The sequence below is a fragment of the Lithobates pipiens genome, unplaced genomic scaffold (assembly GCF_037356315.1).
Source record: "Lithobates pipiens isolate NorthernLeopardFrog02 unplaced genomic scaffold, aLitPip1_a1.2 Scaffold_8, whole genome shotgun sequence".
Classification (NCBI taxonomy): domain Eukaryota; kingdom Metazoa; phylum Chordata; class Amphibia; order Anura; family Ranidae; genus Lithobates; species Lithobates pipiens.
The window spans coordinates 74,638,696-74,656,647 of NW_027507903.1; the positions used below are offsets into that span (position 1 = coordinate 74,638,696).

Below are 17,952 nucleotides of genomic sequence, written 5' to 3' on the forward strand. Positions count from 1 at the left end.
TTCTAACTCAGTTCTCAGGAATGCACTTTGCCAGTAATCCATCCTCCGCCACAAAATTAATTAGCTGATTGGACTATAAGATTTACTTTGAGCTGACCTTTTGTTTCATTAGATCTTTAAAGAATTACCGAATCATGTCGAATTCATTCGAATTCATTCGTTATATTTCTTTCGTATTCGTTGTAATTCGTAATTTTATTATTCGGACATTCGGATGCATCCGAATGTCCGAAAGATGCAAAATTCAGCCGAATTTCGATTTGTTACGAAACGAATTGCACAAGCCTAGTAATAAAGATAGCAGCAGAGTTAGTGAGATAAGACAGAGGGAGAGCTATAGAATGGAGGGGGGATGCTAGTCACAGAGGGGGTCGTAAAACTTTAGTATGGGTAAGGAAACCTATATCTAAATTCAGGCCATTATTTTTTGTGTCAAAAAGAATTGTCATTCTTAGTTCAAAGGTTTTCCTTTACTGGATAGTTCTGAAATTCCCTTTAAGAACTAAAACACTGAGGTCTTCTATAGTGTGGTCCGGTTGTGAGAAGTGATGTCCCACAGGTGTGCATAAACTGTCTTCTTTATGTTCCTTGATGGTGTGATGGTGTAAATTCATCCTCGCTTGCAACTTCTGTCCTGTTTCACCAACATAAGATCCTTTGCTGCACCCTTTTGCATTGGTGTGGCGTACATTTGTATTACGCCACCCCGAGTCAATACTTTGTAGAACCACCTTCCTCTGCAATTACAGCTGCATGTCTTTTTGGGTATGTCTTTACCAGCTTTGCACATCTAGAGAGTGACATTTTTGCCCATTCTTCTTCGCAAAATAGCTCAAGCTCTGTCAGATTGGATGGAGAACGTCTGTGAACAGTAATTTTCAAGTCTTGCCACAGATTCTCAATTGGATTTAGGTCTGGACTTTGAATGGGCCATTCCAACGCATAAATATGCTTTGATCGATATCATTCCATTGTAGCTATGGCTGTATGTTTAGGGTCGTAGTCCCGCTGGAAAGAGAACATCTGCCCCGGTCTGAAGTCTTTTGCAGACTCTAATGGCGCGTACACATGACCGGACTTTCCGGCAGACTAGGTCCGATGGTCTTCCCGATGGACTTTCGTGGAGTTCCTACGGACTTTCTGAACGAACGGACTTGGTCACACACAAATGGACTAAGTCCGTCGAAAGTCCATTCATTTTGAACGTGATGACGTAAACGGGACTAAACAAGGAAATTCAATAGCCAGTAGCCAATAGCTTCCCTTGCGTTGTATTTGTTCCATCGGACCAGCACACAGACGAATAGTTTTCCCGATTTTAGTCCGTTGGAATTGAGTCCGTCGGATAGATTTGAAACATGTTCTATTTCTAGGTCTGTCTGATTTTTTTTACGAAAAACTCGGACTAGCCCACACACGATCGGATTGTCCGACAGACTAATCCCTTCGGACCTTGTCTGCTGGAAAGTCCGGTCGTGTGTACGCGGCATAACAGGTTTTCTTCTAAGATTGCCCTGTATTTGGCTCCATTTATCTTCCCATCAATTCTGACCAGCTTCCTTCCGGTCTTGGTAGGTTTGTAGTTGTGCCATACTCTTTCCATTTTCGAGTGATGGATTGAACAGCTCCGTGAGATGTTCAAAGCTTGGGATATTTTTTTATAACTTAACCCTGCTTTAAACTGCTTCACAACTTTATCCCTGACCTGTCTGGTGTGTTCCTTGGCCTTGGCCTATGATGCTGTTTGTTCACTAAGGTTCTCTAAGCCCTTGTACACACGATCGGAGATTCCGACGGAATGTGTCCTATCGGACCGTTTTGTCGGATAATCCGACTGTGTGTGGTACGCATTGGACTGTTTCCGTCGGAATATCCGTCGGACCCAATTTTCCAACTTGTTGGAAATATTTTCCGACAAACTGGTCCGATCGGACATACTCCGATCATGTGTAGAGAATTTTGATCGGACAAAGTGCCACGCATGCTCAGATCAAATTCCTACATCAAAGCTATTGGCTACTAGCGTGAATGTAGTCCCGTCGTAACTAAATAACGTCATCACGTTCTGAATGATCGGATTTTCCGACAACTTGGTCCGACCGTGTGTATGCAACAGTTTCGGACACAATCCGTCGGACAAAATCCAACGGATTTGGTTGGCAGAATGTCCGACCGTGTGTACAAGGGTTTAGACAAAACTCTAAGGGCTTCACAGAACAGCTGTATTTATACTGAGAATACATTTCAGACAGGTGGACTCTATTTACTAATTTGATGACTTTTGAAGGCAATTAGTTCCACTAGATTTTAGTTAGGGGTATCAGAGTAAAGGGGGCTGAATACAAATGCGTGCTACACTTTTCACATATTTATTTGTAAAAAAATTTGGAAAACTATTTATCATTTTACTTCCACTTCACACTTAAGTGTCACTTTATGTTGGTCTATCACATAAAATCCCAAATAGATTTACGTTTTTCATTGTAACATGACAAAATGTGGAAAATTTCAAGGGGTGTGAATACTTTTTCAAGGCACTGTAGTTACCAATAACTTGGTAGTCCAACAAACTACCCAAACAATCTATTACATTTATAGATTCCCACGCTTCATATAATTCAAATAAATCTAAAACCAGTTGTACAGTCTGATTATATCCAATCAGGTAGACTTTCATTCTCCATACTTGTTGGTAAATCTTAAGTAGATTGTGTAAGCAGATCATAGTGTGTGTAGCCAGCTTTGGAGAAATTGAAATTAAAGGCTGAAGGAGAGAAATCAATAGATTCCTCAATCCACCACCCTAAACAGCGTGGATGGAGGAATATCCCCTGCTGTTTTTTGTATTCTGACTACCATTAACATGTTTTCCACCTGGCTCCTTTAATTTTTCAGTTGACATTTGTCAAAACAGGTGGTGCTGATAGGGCCAGCCACAGCTCAATTTTTTGGTGATTCCTGCTAAATTTGAGCCGTGTATGGCTACCATAACAGATCATGCTGGTAGGGTTTCTGTCACATTAGTGGTGAAAACAGGTGGTTGATCCACATTTTTACTGTCCACTGACTGCCCTCCTACAAGTGGACATGGTGCCATTACCATGGCTGTGATTCTTTGCATCATGGTACGGCAATGTTAAACCCCTCAATGCCAGGTACTTTCAGCACTGTCACACTTTGAATGGCAATTGTGCGGTCATGCATCACTGTACCCATTTTTTGAGATAGCTAGAGCTTTCGTTTGGTGGTATTTTATCCCCACTGAAGATTTTGTTTTTTGCTAAATAAATTAAAAAAGACCAAAATGTAAAAAACCAACAAAAAAACAACAACCGTTTTCTTAGTTTCTGTCATAACATTTTGCAAATAAGTAATTTTTTTTCTTCACTGATGTTTGCTGATGAGGCTGCACTGATGAGCATAGATGGGGCTGCGCTGATGGGCACTGAGAGGCAACTTTGATAATCAGGGCACAGTGTACATGCTGTACTCACTGTGCCCTGTCAGTTAAGTTCTCCTTTCCTCACAAGCTGTCTGTGTGTGGAAACCTGATAACCGGCAAGACGGTTTACATGTGACCAACTGTGATTGGACATGGCTGATCACATGGTACAGGGCCACTGTGATTGGCTCTTTACCCAGATCTGTGATCCGCTGTGTCCAAGGGACAAGGGATCACAGATATTTTGCAATGTGTGCTCCAGGGTGCGCATAGGAAGCACATTCTTGGGAGGACGACCAGGGATACCCTCCCAGAACTGGAGAGCCGTGCTGTAGCCATAAATATGCTATAGCGCAATGGTCAAGTGGTTAAAGCAGAACGAAATGCTCTCAATAAACTTTAACTATATTTAATCGTTATACTGCTCGCCTTAGTAAATAGATATTATATTTACTTGTTTTCAATTCTTTTTACTTTTCTTCAGCTGCTTCCTGGTTGCTGGCTTAGGCCAAAATGACGTCATACATCCCATGTATGTTCATCGCCTATTTTCTTCTTTTATCTGGAGGAGGGACTTTCTCGGCTAAGCACAGCTTCGCGTCTGCATGCCAGTGCTAAAGGCAGATGGATTCCAGGAAGTAAATGCTACATGAATCATTTTCTGTTACTCAAGATGGCTGTGGCTAAAAATGCCAGGGGGGTGTTTTTCAAAGAGATTCCTCAACAAAATCAAACATGGAGACATGGTTGGATGGGTGAGTTTGCTTTGAATATCACAAATAAATGAAATTGCATTTTTAGTTTGTGGTGCTCAGATGCAGTTATGTTCGGTTTTAACCCTACGTACAAAGTTTGACAGGTGGCACCACCTGTCAGACTCTTCCATGCAGAGTGAATAGGTCTGATCTGCAAAAATGAGCTAAACGATTGGCTCATAGTTGTGGCATGGTCCCGTAATGTAAAACTGCCATTCAGCAATAAAAAAAACAGGCATCATAAGCCGTCAGTATTGCCTCGTGAACACCTGCAAACCTCCTTCCACCATCCTCTGAAAAATGATCTACTGCAGATCTGTTTTCAGGGTAGTTGTAAACATCACCATGAGTATGAAAGGAGCCTCACTGATGTACGTCTACCTACAGTGCTTGTAAAGCTATTATAAAGACATAATGTTTTTACTCTGATGTTCTCCACTTAAGACTTAGTTACAGGGCAAGTAAAAAGTGACTATGATAACATTACAGCATTGAGTTGAGTGTTTTGTATAGACCGTACCTTGCTGCCAACTGTCATCCTGAGCTCTTTGTTTGCTGACTTTATCACTGGCCGTGCAGACTTCACCTTGATGGCAGCACTATATTGTGGAGTGCTGGGTGTATTCTCTTGAAAAAAGCTAGCACACAGGCCAAACTAGGATTGTTAAGAGGAAAAAAAAGAAAGTCGTGGATAATGACCACAAAATAAATTGTGCAGATAAAAACACATCAAAACCTTCAATGTAACATAAATATAATCTTCTTTCCTTTTTTTTATTCCTAGGTTTTCTTTCTGAAGCATTTTCTAGAAGATATCTTGTCCTTGCAAACTTACCAAACACATTGCAATCACAAAAATGGAGAACAACCAGAACCTTAAAAGTTAATGCACTAGGCCAGTGCGCCCTCTCTCTCTGTTCTTTTTGTACGTAATTTAAAGCCCAACTCCAACTTTAAAGTCTAACTCCATATTTGAAATGACTATTAATAATTTGTTTAGGCCAAGTCAGCCCAAACATACAATTTTTTTTACTAATACATGTGGCCGCTGTGAGCATTGTATAAGCTGTATGTGGTAACAGATACATACAGTATACAGCGCTGTGTTCCAGCAGCGGTATGGGGACTTCCCATCCCGCTCCTAGTACAAACTCGAGATGGGCTCAGCACTACTCAGCCATTCATAGGAAGCTTTGTATATTTATGAATGAATACAAGGCTTCCTCTGAATGACTGAGATGGAGAATGTGATGTCATCTGCCTGTTACAGCCAATCAAAGGAAGCCTTGCATTCACTGCTTGACCCAAACAAACTTTTAAAGTGATAGCAATGGTGAAGTTAGAGGTTTTAGCTTTGTTTTAAAAAGTGTGAACTTCTGCCAGGTTTTCGTTGTCGTTCTCCTCACTTTATATACCTTATATTCCAGGACAAAATAAGGCCACACACCAATGTCAACTCTTCCAAATGCCTTTATTAGAGCCCAAGTGTTTGGAAGAGACATCATTGGTGGTTCACATTCATTACCATTGTTCAGTTGTGAGCAGGGATCGGTTCTCTGTGCTGGCACCAGGGTGGCCGCGGTGGAGGAAAGGAGCAGGGCATCTGAGGCTTGAATGGTCTGGAGTAGCACTGTTTATTATGGATGTTTCAACAGCAAGACAAAGTCTTGTTTTCCATTTATCCTGCACTAGTTTTACTAAGCTAAGCGAACATACATTTTTCAAAGTGAATGTTTACTTTGCTTGGTGAGCAGCTTCTACTCCTTGAATAAATTGACCCAATGCGTTTAAAGTAGAAAGGAAGGAAAACCCTTTTTCCATTTTGGATAGAGGAAAGGGGGACCATTGGGGAGTTTTTCCTTCACTTCCTTCTGTCCCACAGCCGACACAGGAAATTAGAGGAAATTCCTTTCAAAGGGAGGGAGGCCTGACTGTCACAAATGTGATGTCACCAGAACTAGTGTCCCTATTGCAAGATTTCTCCTCTATTACTGTTCTGGAGACAACCAAAAATGTGGGATTTTCCTTCACTTTCATTTGTGGTGATAACACAAGACAGAGAGGGTGAATCTTTCTAATGGGCACAAACAGCCATATAAACCTGACAGGTGTTCTAATCCCTCTCCACCCTATCCCAAACTAAAGAAGTTTTGCCTTTAGTTACAAATATATATATAAAATCATAACTTGGGTATTGTCTTAGTTTGGTCTTTAGTTTTTTTTTTTTTTATATTTTTGGCGTTATACTTTATGGGCTTCTATATATGATGCTCCATACTTCTACACAGATCTGTACACAATATTAACAGGATTTATATGTTAACTGGAAGCCTCCCTGCACAGTAGTGTATGTACAAGACCTTCCTATTGTTCCTAAAACCTGTGTCTATGAATTCATATTTTCCAAGTTTCTCAATGCAAATCAACATAAAGAACAAGGAAGTGAATCACACAAACCTTACTAGTTTTCAGCAGATCAATCAATACTTCATATACGGTATCACGATTTTTCTCCAAAAATCCATCACATTTGTATTCTACCTGTGCAGATCAAACACATATCTTTAGACAGTATTATATATTATGATGCACAAAAGCCTACACTCAAATCATTTACATCTGTACTGTCATTTCTAATACTGACAGTGTCAAATACACAAATACCTACATAATAATAAAACAAAATAATATTCCCAGATCAGTAATTTTGCAATCCTTTATAAAACTATAGCTATCATTATACAATCACAGATCTCCTATACAGATGTTTCATATATTTTATATTATCTGGACTAGTAGGGGTTGGTTATGTGAAAAGATGAGGGTCTGAGATCTTGAGGAATGGAGATTTCAGCTTTATTTCTATAGGGAAAAAGAATACATGTGTGAAAACAGTATTATAGGAGAGGACAGATAGAAAAAACTTCCTTCCTGTGCAGAATATACAAGCATATGCAAATACACAGATGCTAGTATATCAATACAGCACCATCTATAGTTCGGAGTGCATAGTAGATGATGTTGCACTTCCAACAGTGCGTACATGATACAGGTCATCTGGAAAGTATTTGCAGCACTTCACTTTTTCCACATTTTGTTATTCTACAGCCTTGATCCAAAATTGATTAAATTCATTATTCTCCTCAAAATTCTACAAACAATACCCCATAATGACAACGTGAAAGAAGTTTTTGTTTGAAATCTTTGTAAATTTATTAAAAAAAAAAACAAACAAAAATCCCATGTACATGAAGTAAATATTCACAGCCATTGCTCAATACTTTGTTGAAGCCCCTTTGGCACCAATTACAGCCTCAAGTCTTTTTGAGTATGATGCTACAAGGTTGGCACACCTATTTTTGGGCAGTTTCTCACATTCTTCTTTGCAGGACCTCTCAAACTCCATCAGGTTGGATGGGGAGCATCGGTGAACAGCCATTTTCATATCTCCCCAGAGATGTTCAATCGGGTTCAAGTCTGGGCTCTGGCTGGGCCACTCAAGGACATTCACAGAGTTGTCCCATAGCCACTCCTTTGTTATCTTGGCTGTGTGCTTAGGGTCGTTGTTCTGTTGGAAGATGAACCTCTGCTCAGTCTGAGGTCCAGAGCCCTCTGGAGCAGGTTTTCATCAAGGATGTCTCTGTACATTGCTGCATTCATCTTTCCCTTGATCCTGACTAGTCTCCCAGTTATTTCCACTGAAAAACATCCCCATAGTATGATGCTGCCACCACCATGCTTCACTGTGGGGATGGTATTGGCCAGATGATGAGGGGTGCCTGGTTTCCTCCAGACATGACGCTTCGCATTCAGGGCAAGGAGTTCAATCTTTGTTTCATCAGACGTACCTGTACGTCATTTTGTTCAATAGCGACTGGGGGCACTCGTGCCGCCGGAGCAGCGATCATGCGTTGATTGGCCACAGGGGGAGCCAATCAGCGAGCCCAGCAGATGCAATGTCCGCCGGCCACCCGCGATCGCTCCCCACAAGGACAGAACATCCGTCTGCCGATGTAAACAAGCAGACTGTCGTGCTGTCAGGTATGGATACTGTGATGTAGTGTTCATACTAAGCAGGAACACGGATCAGAGTGCCCATGCACTGGGGGCACGCATCCTGCCGGAGCCGCAATCGCGCGTTGATTGGCCACAGGGGGAGCCGATCAGCAATCGCTCCCCACAAAGACAGAACGGCGGTCTGCCAATGTAAACAAGCAGGCTGCCCACCCCCCCCCCCCCCCCCACAGTAAGAAATCACAATTAGGGAATACTTAACCCTTTGATCGCCCCTGATGTTAACCCCTTCCCTGCTAGTGTCATTTATACAGTGTCGGTGCATATTTTTAGCACTGATCACTGTAATAGTTTCACTGGTTCCCACAAAAGTGTCTGCTAGGTGTCTGATCTGTCAGCTGCAATGTTGCAGTACTGCTAAAAATCGCTGATCACCGTCATTACAAGTAAATACCAGTAAATGCCATAAATATATCGCCTATTTTGTAGACGCTATAACTTTTGACAAACCAATCAATATACACTTATTGGGATTTTTGTTACCAAAAATATGTAGCAGAATACATATTGGCCTAAACTGATGAAGAAATTAGATTTTTTTTTTTTACAGTTTTTTTATTAGATATGTTTTATAGCAGAAACTTGTCGTTCTTTTTTTGTTTATAACGCAAAAAATAAAAACCGCAGAGGTGATCAAATACCACCAAAAGAATGCTTTATTTGTGGGAAAAAAAGAACGTCAATTTTGTTTGGGAGCCACGTCGCACGAGCGCTCAATTGTCAGTTAAAGTAACGCAGTGCCGAATCGCAGAAAAGGGCCTGGTCATTAAAGGGATAAAACCTTCTGGGGCTAAAGTGGTTAATCAACTGAATTTGTGCACTCCAATCAAGTTGTAGAAACATCCCAAGGATGATCAGTGGAAACAGGACGCAGCTGAGCTCAATTTTGAGTGTCATGGCAAAAGCTGTAAACACTTATGTACATGTGATTTTATTCCTTTTTTATTTTTAATAAATTTGCAAAGATTTCAAACAAACTTATTTCATGTTGTCATTATGGGGTATTGTTTTTGGAATTTTGGAGGAAAATAAATGATTTAATTAATTTTGGAATAAGGCTGTAACATAAAAAAATGTGGAATAAGTAAAGCACTGTGAATAGTTTCTGGATGCACTGAACATGGTGAAAATCCCTAGAGGTGAAAATAAACATGGTTGCTCCAGAGCTTAGTAAATGAGTAGAAGCTCTGCTGACTCATCATCCAATCATGTGCAAGCAAACATTTTATTTTTATTTTTTAAGCTATGAAGCAACAGTCTATCTGCCTTTAGTAAATCAACCCCTATGCTCGGTTATGAATAGGCACAATTGAAAACCGTTCAATTTTGAATATGGAGCGTTTTGGAGTTTCAAGCCTAAAAACGCTCAGGTATGCATAAGGCCTATGAAAAAAAAAAAAAAAAAACACATATATGACAATAACCAGTTGAACTTTACTTCTTCTTTAATTTATAGGTACTTATGCCAGAAAGGAAACTAAAAAGATAATGCAAATGGCCTGTTTAGCAAACATAATCGAATTTTGATACATCCCCTGCCTGCGGCGACGCTGGAAACTGTACAGCACACCTAAAATCTTTAAATGCATTTCGTTCATTATACCCCTTGAATTACATGTAGGCATATCTTCTTTTTAGGTGCCCATTTTACTAGCTTACCTTATCTGCAAAGTGCTGAATGATGAATGATCTGTTGGACATTCTTGGTTTTTCAAACAAGGGATTCTTATTAATGAAATTGTTGTACAGCTTTTGTAGCCAGTTTTCATCTGTACCACCTGGTAGCTGTTAAATAAAGTGCAATGAATGTAGCTAAAATCTACTAGATGGAGTACAGTAACAATCTACCACAAGAAAAACAAAAGAATCAACAAAAATTGCTGTGTCTTCAAGGAAAGGTGTCACGACCATTCACATGCTAAGCACCAGGTGCCCGTCAGAGCTTTCCTATGCAAAGCATTGCTGCAGGGCACCTCATTTTTACAAAGGGCAAACCTGAAGATGTCCCACTCTTCTGCCTTTACAAGAAAGTATCCCATACCAAGATATACACTTGGGGTCTTCAAACCTTCTACAAACACTACAGTTTACTGTCCTTCAGACTTCAGGGAGCCAAACTGTGGCAAGCGGGAGAGAAAATGCCCAGGTGTCAACAGGAGTAAACAATGCTTCAGGCTTGGTGGTCAGTGGGAGTAAAAAAATGACATAGCACGTGTGGTCAGTTTGAGAAGGAAAAATAATGCGCTATTTTTGGAATCAGTGGGAGGAATAGTGCTCTATTGTTGGTGTAAAAAAGAGGAATAGTGCTCCATTGTTGGTGTCAGTGGGAGGAAGAGTGCTCTACTGTTGGTGTCAGTGGGAGGAAGAGTGCTCTATTGTTAGTGTCAGTGGGAGGAAGAGTGCTCTATTGTTGGTGTATGTGGGAGGAATAGTGCTTGATTGTTGGTGTAAGAGAGCCATTGTTGGTGTCATTGGGAGGAGTAGTGCACCACTGTTGGATGTCAATGGAAGGAATTATGCCCCACTATTGGTGTCAAAGGGAGGAATACTGCCTCATCGTTGGCGACAGGGGGAGGAACAGTGCATCACCGATGGTGTCGGTGAGAGGAAATACGCCCCACTGTTGGTGTCAATGTGAAAAATGATGCGCCATTGTTGGTATCAATGTGAAGAATTATGCGCCACTGTTGGTGTCAGTGGGAAAAAGGGTGTCTCATAAACCTCTGAAATTAAAAATAAGCAAAGCATATCCTTCTATAGTGTGTACTTGCCTCAATCCAAAACACCCAGTATGATTTTTGTCGCCTCTCTCAATCTTCTGCTATCTGCATGAGGCCCTTCTGACAGTCTATGCCCATATTAGACAATCCTGGGAGATGCTCCCCCCCCCCCAGCCTGCCTATGATTGACAATCTCAGCTGAGCTTGTTTTCCTTTGAGACTGTGTAGAGTGGGTATGTTTATTCCCTCCACCCAGGTGTCAGATTACACTCAGCTCATTGCTTCATGCTGTGCAGTGTGTGACATCAGATCCCGGCCTCTTCCTCCTCTAGGCTTAGAAATAACCTTTGCTCTATGTGCTATAGAAGGCCATAAAGAAGGGAGAGCTGTAGGTAAACATGTACAACTTATGTAGCAGCATTTGTTTCCTCTTTTTGTACCACCTGAGGCTAGTCACATAAATGAATACATGTAAGTATTTACAACTACAATAAATTCTAAATACTGAAAGTGTGATAGGTTAATGTAGAATAACTATCAGTCATGGACATCACTAATTAATATAGTAAAACAGAATAGGAAATACATCATTTTATGTGGCCAAAAAACTACCTACCAGACATTCTTCATCTAGCAGTTCTAAAATACCCATCTTTGCTTCAATGAGGTCAATGACTGGCTGATTGTCATAAAAGTCTATGAGATTCCAAGGGATATCTTCCTTAAAGTACTCCTCTTGCTCTAGCTTGAAGACATGCTGGAAAAATATTTATAATACATGTTAGTTTTGTAAGGAATACAACAATTTAGGGATATGACAGTATATATTTTTATTATAATTATTCTTTTTTATGTATTATTTATATTTCTCCAAAAGGCTTATAGTTACTCCCATTCATCCACTTCGTTAAGGCTGCATTCACACCTGAGAGCTTCAAAGTCGGGCGTTTTTACTGTCAGGTGAGTGTACTTACCCGCTCTGTTCAATGGATTTGCACAGAGTGGCCCCAATTCTCATCTTCTTGATTCCCCCACCAGTGCTCCTGGCTCCATCTCTTTTTGGTGTGCCACTATTGGAAGCCGTTTACTATGGTGGCACACCTGCGGGCTCGATCCCGAGGCACACTGCCAGCATCTATAGGCACAGACAGCATGGCTCGGCCTTGCCCCCTTGTCACAGGATTTGACTGACAGCAGCAGGAGCCAATAGCTATGAGAGCGAGGAGAAGGCAAAGAGGCGCTACAGGTGGGCGCAGCACTGGATCACGTGAGGGCTCAAGTATAAGGGGGTGTGAGGGGGCAAACTGATACCTAAAAATTTTCACCCTAATGCAAGTAATGCATTAAAGTAAATAATGTTGAGGCTTTAGAACCACTTCAAGTGTAAAGCAATATGATGCCATATTACATAACCTACAAAACCTGTTTTTCAACTGTTCCTGGTGTCTTCAGAATGAAATATTTCAGTTGATCACAGTTATCATGAAGATACACGCCCATTTAAGTAAACAGTGCATGTAATGACACTTTTTTTTTAATAACGGCTTCTATGGGAAACTATAATCCAATAATACAGCATACTATTACTGAACTGCTTGTCACCATTATCTAGCCTATTTAACCACTACAATACTGGGCACTTTCGCCCCCTTCCTTCCCAGCCCAATTTTCAGCTTTCATCGCTCTCGCACTTTCAATGACAATTGCGCGGTCATGCTACACTGTACCCAAATGAATTTTTTTATCATTTTGTTCGCACAAATAGAGCTTTATTTTGGTGGTATTTATTCACGACTCCGTTTTTTTATTTTTTGCGATATAAGCGCAAAAAAGCGGAAATTTGGAAAAAAAAAACAATATTTTCTTTTTTCTATTTTAAAAGAAATCCAATAAAATCAAATTTTGTCATAAATTTAAGCCAAAATGTATTCTGCTACATGTTTTTGGTAAAAAAAATTCAGTTAAGTGTATAATAATTGGTTTGTGTGATCACGGACATATGTACGCAAATGATCATGTACATATGTGTGCAAGTGATCACGGACATATGTGTGCAGATAATCATTGAAACATGTGATTTTAGTGGGACATATGTGGGGGAACATGTGTTTTTTTATTTGGGGACATGTCTTTTTATTATTTGGGGACATGTGTGGTGACATGTGTATTGTGGGGACATTGTGTTTATACTGTGTGGTGTGTTGTGTGTTTACACTAGACTGGTGATCAGTTAGTAAAAAGCTGTAAAAACAGCTCATACTCACTGATCACCAGCCGGCTGCAGCAATCTGCTCTCCTCTCCTCAGCGATGACTTCTGTGTGAGGAGAGGAGGAGCCGATTGCCTAGCAACCGGCTGTTTGTTTACATCACATGACGGCCGTGATTGGACACGGCCGTCATGTAATCAGGAGGGCCAATCACAGAGCACTCCTGCTGATCCGAGATGCGCCGTGTCTGGGCACGCGCGCGGGCACATGCGCGCGCGATCCCCCTCCTTCTGAAGGACGTTCTTGAACGTCCTATCAGAAGTAGAGAGCTCCCACCCGGCCGTATATGTACATTGGCCGGGTGGGAAGTGGTTAAAAAAGCACCTTTGGAAAAATTCCTCTTTATTGATAGGTTCACATTTGTGTGATACAGGAATGGCAAAATCTCTTGCGTTCCTACATTAATTCTTAATAACACCCCAACACACCTTGCTAACGTGCAAAATTGTACTATAAAATGCATGGTAACAAAGTACCAAGCATTTTGGTGTAGCGCAATAAAAAAAAAAAGAAAAAGTGGCAAGAAGAAAGCCATTGCTGAACGAAAACCATAAGAAGTCCCATTTGCAGTTTGCAAGAAGCCACGTGGGTGACACAGCAAACATGTGGAAGAAGGTGCTCTGGTCAGATGAGACCGAAATTGAACTCTTTGACCTAAAAGTAAAATGCTAAGTGTTGCAGAAAACGAACACTGCCCATCACACTGAATACACCATCCCCACCATGAAACATGGTGGGGCAGCATCATGTTGTGGGGATGCTTTTCCTTAACAGGGACAGGGAAGCTGGTCAGAGGTGATGGGAAGATGGATGGAGCCAAATACAGGGCAATCTTAGAAGAAAACCTGTTAAAGTCTGCAAAAGACTTGAGACTGGGGCGGAGGTTCACCTTCCAGCAGGACAACCACCCTAAACATACATCCAGAGGTACAATGGAATGGTTTAGGTCAAAGTATATTCATGTGTTAGAATGGCCCAATCAAAGTCCAGACCTAAATCCAAGACAAGACGTAAACATTGGTGTTCACAGAAGCTCTTCATCCAACCTGACAGAGCTTGAGCAATTTTGCAATGAAGAATGGGCAAAAATGTCACTCTCTAGATGTGCAAAGCAGGTAGAGACATCCCCAAAAAAACTTGCAGCTGTATGCAAGTCTGAATACAAATGCACGCCATACTTTTCAGATATATTTATTTGTAAAAAAAATTGAAAAACATTTATCAATTTCCTTCCACTTCACAATTATGTGCCACTTTGTGTTGGTTTATCACATAAAATCCCAATAAAATACATTTACATTTTTAGTTGTAGCATGACAAAATGTGGAAAATTTTATTTGGTGTGAATACTTTTTCAAGGCACTGTATAAAAGCAGAACTTCTGATCCGTAGATGTTTCAGGTCATCAAATATTTAAAAATATTTTATTTTATATTTTTATATTTTTAAAGTATCTTTTTTATTACTTTTCTAAAATCCTCAATTTGGTGATAAACATTGAATACAGAGTGCTTCTATAACACAATAGGTCAGATAAATCTAGACTGGCAGTTGTTAAGAGTACAAATTGTTGCGTGTGACAACATACTTTGGAGCATTTCATGTAAAATAAACTATTATGCTGCAGTAATATTGTTTATCTGGCACGTAGTAGAATGTGTACCTGATCTTTTTGGCACTGAATATTGACAGCGAACATCTTCTGTACCAATATTTATGTGGCACAGATTGGGAAACTTTTGTTGCAAAAAGTCGCACTTGGGAATTTTTAGCAATTGGTGCACGCCTTTCTATGCAAACCATCCAAAAAGAACTATACTTTGGTGCATTAAAAAAACAAACAAACAATAATTTGGTGTACCAACAATGTTTGCAGACCACTCTGGTCTTTGTGACAGGTCAGTTTTTTAGCCCAGTACTGAATGAATAAAGAAATATGTACACAAATAGAATATGTTAGCAGTATAGATAACTTATAGCAAACAATCAGGCTGCATTCACATCTCAGCGTTTTGAATTGCGTGTCGATTTGTCGCGATTCTGCCCACAATTTCAAATCGCTGAGGTGTGAATGACAAATTGCAGAATGCATATTTGAGATGCCATTCATTTGAAAGGCACCTAAAATCGCAGTGCGGTTCTCCCATGATTGTCATGTAATAAATTGTGCTGCAACAGCATGAAGCATGTCTCCCAAAAGTAGTTCCTGAACTTTTTTCGGGGCAACATGCTTCACACGATGCAGGTTGATGTGATTGCAGCGCGATTTATCATGCGAAAATCATGGTAGAACCACACTGTTTTTTTAGGTGGTATTCAAATGAATAGCAACTCAAATGTGCATTTTGCAATTTGTGACTCATACCATGGCGCTTTTGAAATCACAGGCAGAATCACAGCAAATCAGACTGTGATTCAAAACGCTGAGGTGTGAATGCAGCCTCACAGTTCGGGGTTTACCGTAGTCAAAGGAATTAAAATACTACATCTAAATAGTTGATATGGATTATTGCAATGTACACTTTACTCAAACCAAACTATTAAATGGATAATGAAATCTATCTATATATAATATTAAAAAATAAGACATTCAAATGGCATGGTCGAATTTCAAAAGAATTTTCTTTAGAAAATCAGAAAATCCGTGCGTTTTTTGATCCGATGGTGCCACCATTGATTTTCGAAATTCGGCCAACCAAGCCTTCAATTTCACCTCCTGGTGCTACAGAAAATAATTTTCGTGCCTAGGAATCTTCTTTTCTTTACGGGAATTTTCTTTTCTTGCACATGCGCATTTCTTTTTCGATTACATTTCTCACACGATTCTCCCATCATTGATTAGAAAATCTATTTTTTTCAAAAAATTTCCAACATGTCTGATTACGTAAATTTGATTGCCACCTGAAAATCGGCTGTTACTGCAGCCCACTAATAGTGCTAAATACGAATGAAAATTCTAAGCCCTTGTACACGCGGTCGGAGATTCCGACGGCATGTGTCCTATCGGACCATTTTGTCGGATAATCCGACTGTGTGTGGTCTCCATCGGACTGTTTCCGTCGGAGTATCCGACGGACCAAGTTTTCCAACTTATCCGTAAAATTTTTCCGAAAAAATGCTCCCATCGGACATACTCCGATCATGTGTAGCCTACTCCGACGGACAAAGTGCAACACATGCTCAGATCAAATTCCTAGACAAAAGCTATTGGCTACTAGCCTGATCGCAGTCCCGTCGTCATGAAATAACGTCATCACGTTATGTACAATCGGATTTTCCGACAACTTTGTCCTACCGTGTGTATGCAACAGTTTCGGACAAAATCCGTCGGACAAAATCCAACGGATTGGTTGTCAGAATGTCCGACGTGTGTATAAGGGCTTAGATTTCCGAAAGAAAATTATTTCAAAATTCGACCCATGTACGGCCTGCCTTACACCGGTATGTTCTTTACTTAGTAATGGTGCATAGTTAAGCTGGCCATACACTAACAGCTTTTTAAACAAATGTTTGTATAAACATTTTTAATATATTTAATGACTTCATGATTCATAAATTATGTTCGACAATACTTCAAAATGTTGTTTGGTTTTAACTAGCGTTCCACTGTACTTGCACAAATGCTCCGATACTAAAGCTGATACCTCTCAGTTCACATATTTTTATGATGTTCAGCGGTTCAGGTGTGATTCCAATGCAAAATATAGTGTTTGAGATTAGAAATCATGCCTGAACCGGATTGAAATCACACAGGGCAGTTTTTAAAATCGCACTGTGGCCGGCCTGCACAAATATGAACAGGCTGTAATGATGTGATTTGAACCTGATGTCTCTGCAAATGAAATCTGTGTGGTTTTCCCATTCGTTTTTATGCATGTACGGTGTGCTAACGAGTCCTAAAAAAACACAGTTTAGTGTCAAATTACACTAAAAATTGATATCAGTAATTGGTATAAGCGAGTCCTTAGGAAAATGTATTGGTACTCATACTCGGTCTTAAAAAAATGGTATTGGTGCGTCCCTAGTTTTAACACTCGATTTTGGAGGAAATTGACTTTCCCGGAAAAGAAACACATAACGCTGTTAGAGACTTGTTCAATCCAGAAACATTTTCCATTCTGCTGCTTTGAATGTTCTTGACATTGCAGTAAAAAACAAATGTTGATTTGACCCAACTAACCAGGAAAAAATCAAACATTTCTAAAATTAAAATTTCAACCAATATTCTACTGGAGTATGGCCAGCCTAAAACAATAACCAACAGCAAACAATCATATTATTGTTAAAGTAGATCTAAATGCAATCACTAAATAGATACTTGCTTTAACATTTTAATGTAATGTCAGAAGTTTTCAAGCTTTCATTAAAGTGATTGTAACATCTTGTTTTAAAAAAAATATATATATGTTATACTTACCTGCTCTATGCAGTTAGTTTTGCACCGAGCAGCCTGGATCCTCCTCTTCTTGGGTGCCTTTTTGCTGCTCCTGGCCCCTCCCTCCTGTCGAGTGCCCCCACAGCAAGCAGCTTGCTAAAGGGGCACCCAAGCCGAGCTGCAGCTCCATGTTTTCATTCAGATACGGAGCTGCCATTTGGCTCCGCACCCTCTCTCCCCGATTGGCTTTCTGACTTTGATTGACAGCCACGGGAGCCAATGGCGCCGCTGCTGTGTCTCAGCCAATCAGGAGGGAGA

General features: G+C 40.3%; 1 protein-coding gene across 2 annotated transcripts in view; it reads right to left on the minus strand.

Moving 5' to 3' along the window:
• MYO5C (myosin VC) overlaps positions 1 to 17,952 on the minus strand; it is a 214,649-nt gene that overhangs the window by 110,598 nt on the left and 86,099 nt on the right. For both annotated transcript variants that reach the window (XM_077472579.1, XM_077472578.1), the window contains exons 12-15: positions 11,608 to 11,748; positions 9,931 to 10,056; positions 6,655 to 6,738; positions 4,718 to 4,852 (exon numbers count right to left, since the gene is read on the minus strand). In XM_077472579.1, coding sequence (XP_077328705.1) covers positions 4,718 to 4,852; positions 6,655 to 6,738; positions 9,931 to 10,056; positions 11,608 to 11,748 — 486 coding nt within the window. The remainder of the gene's footprint in view (positions 1 to 4,717; positions 4,853 to 6,654; positions 6,739 to 9,930; positions 10,057 to 11,607; positions 11,749 to 17,952) is intronic.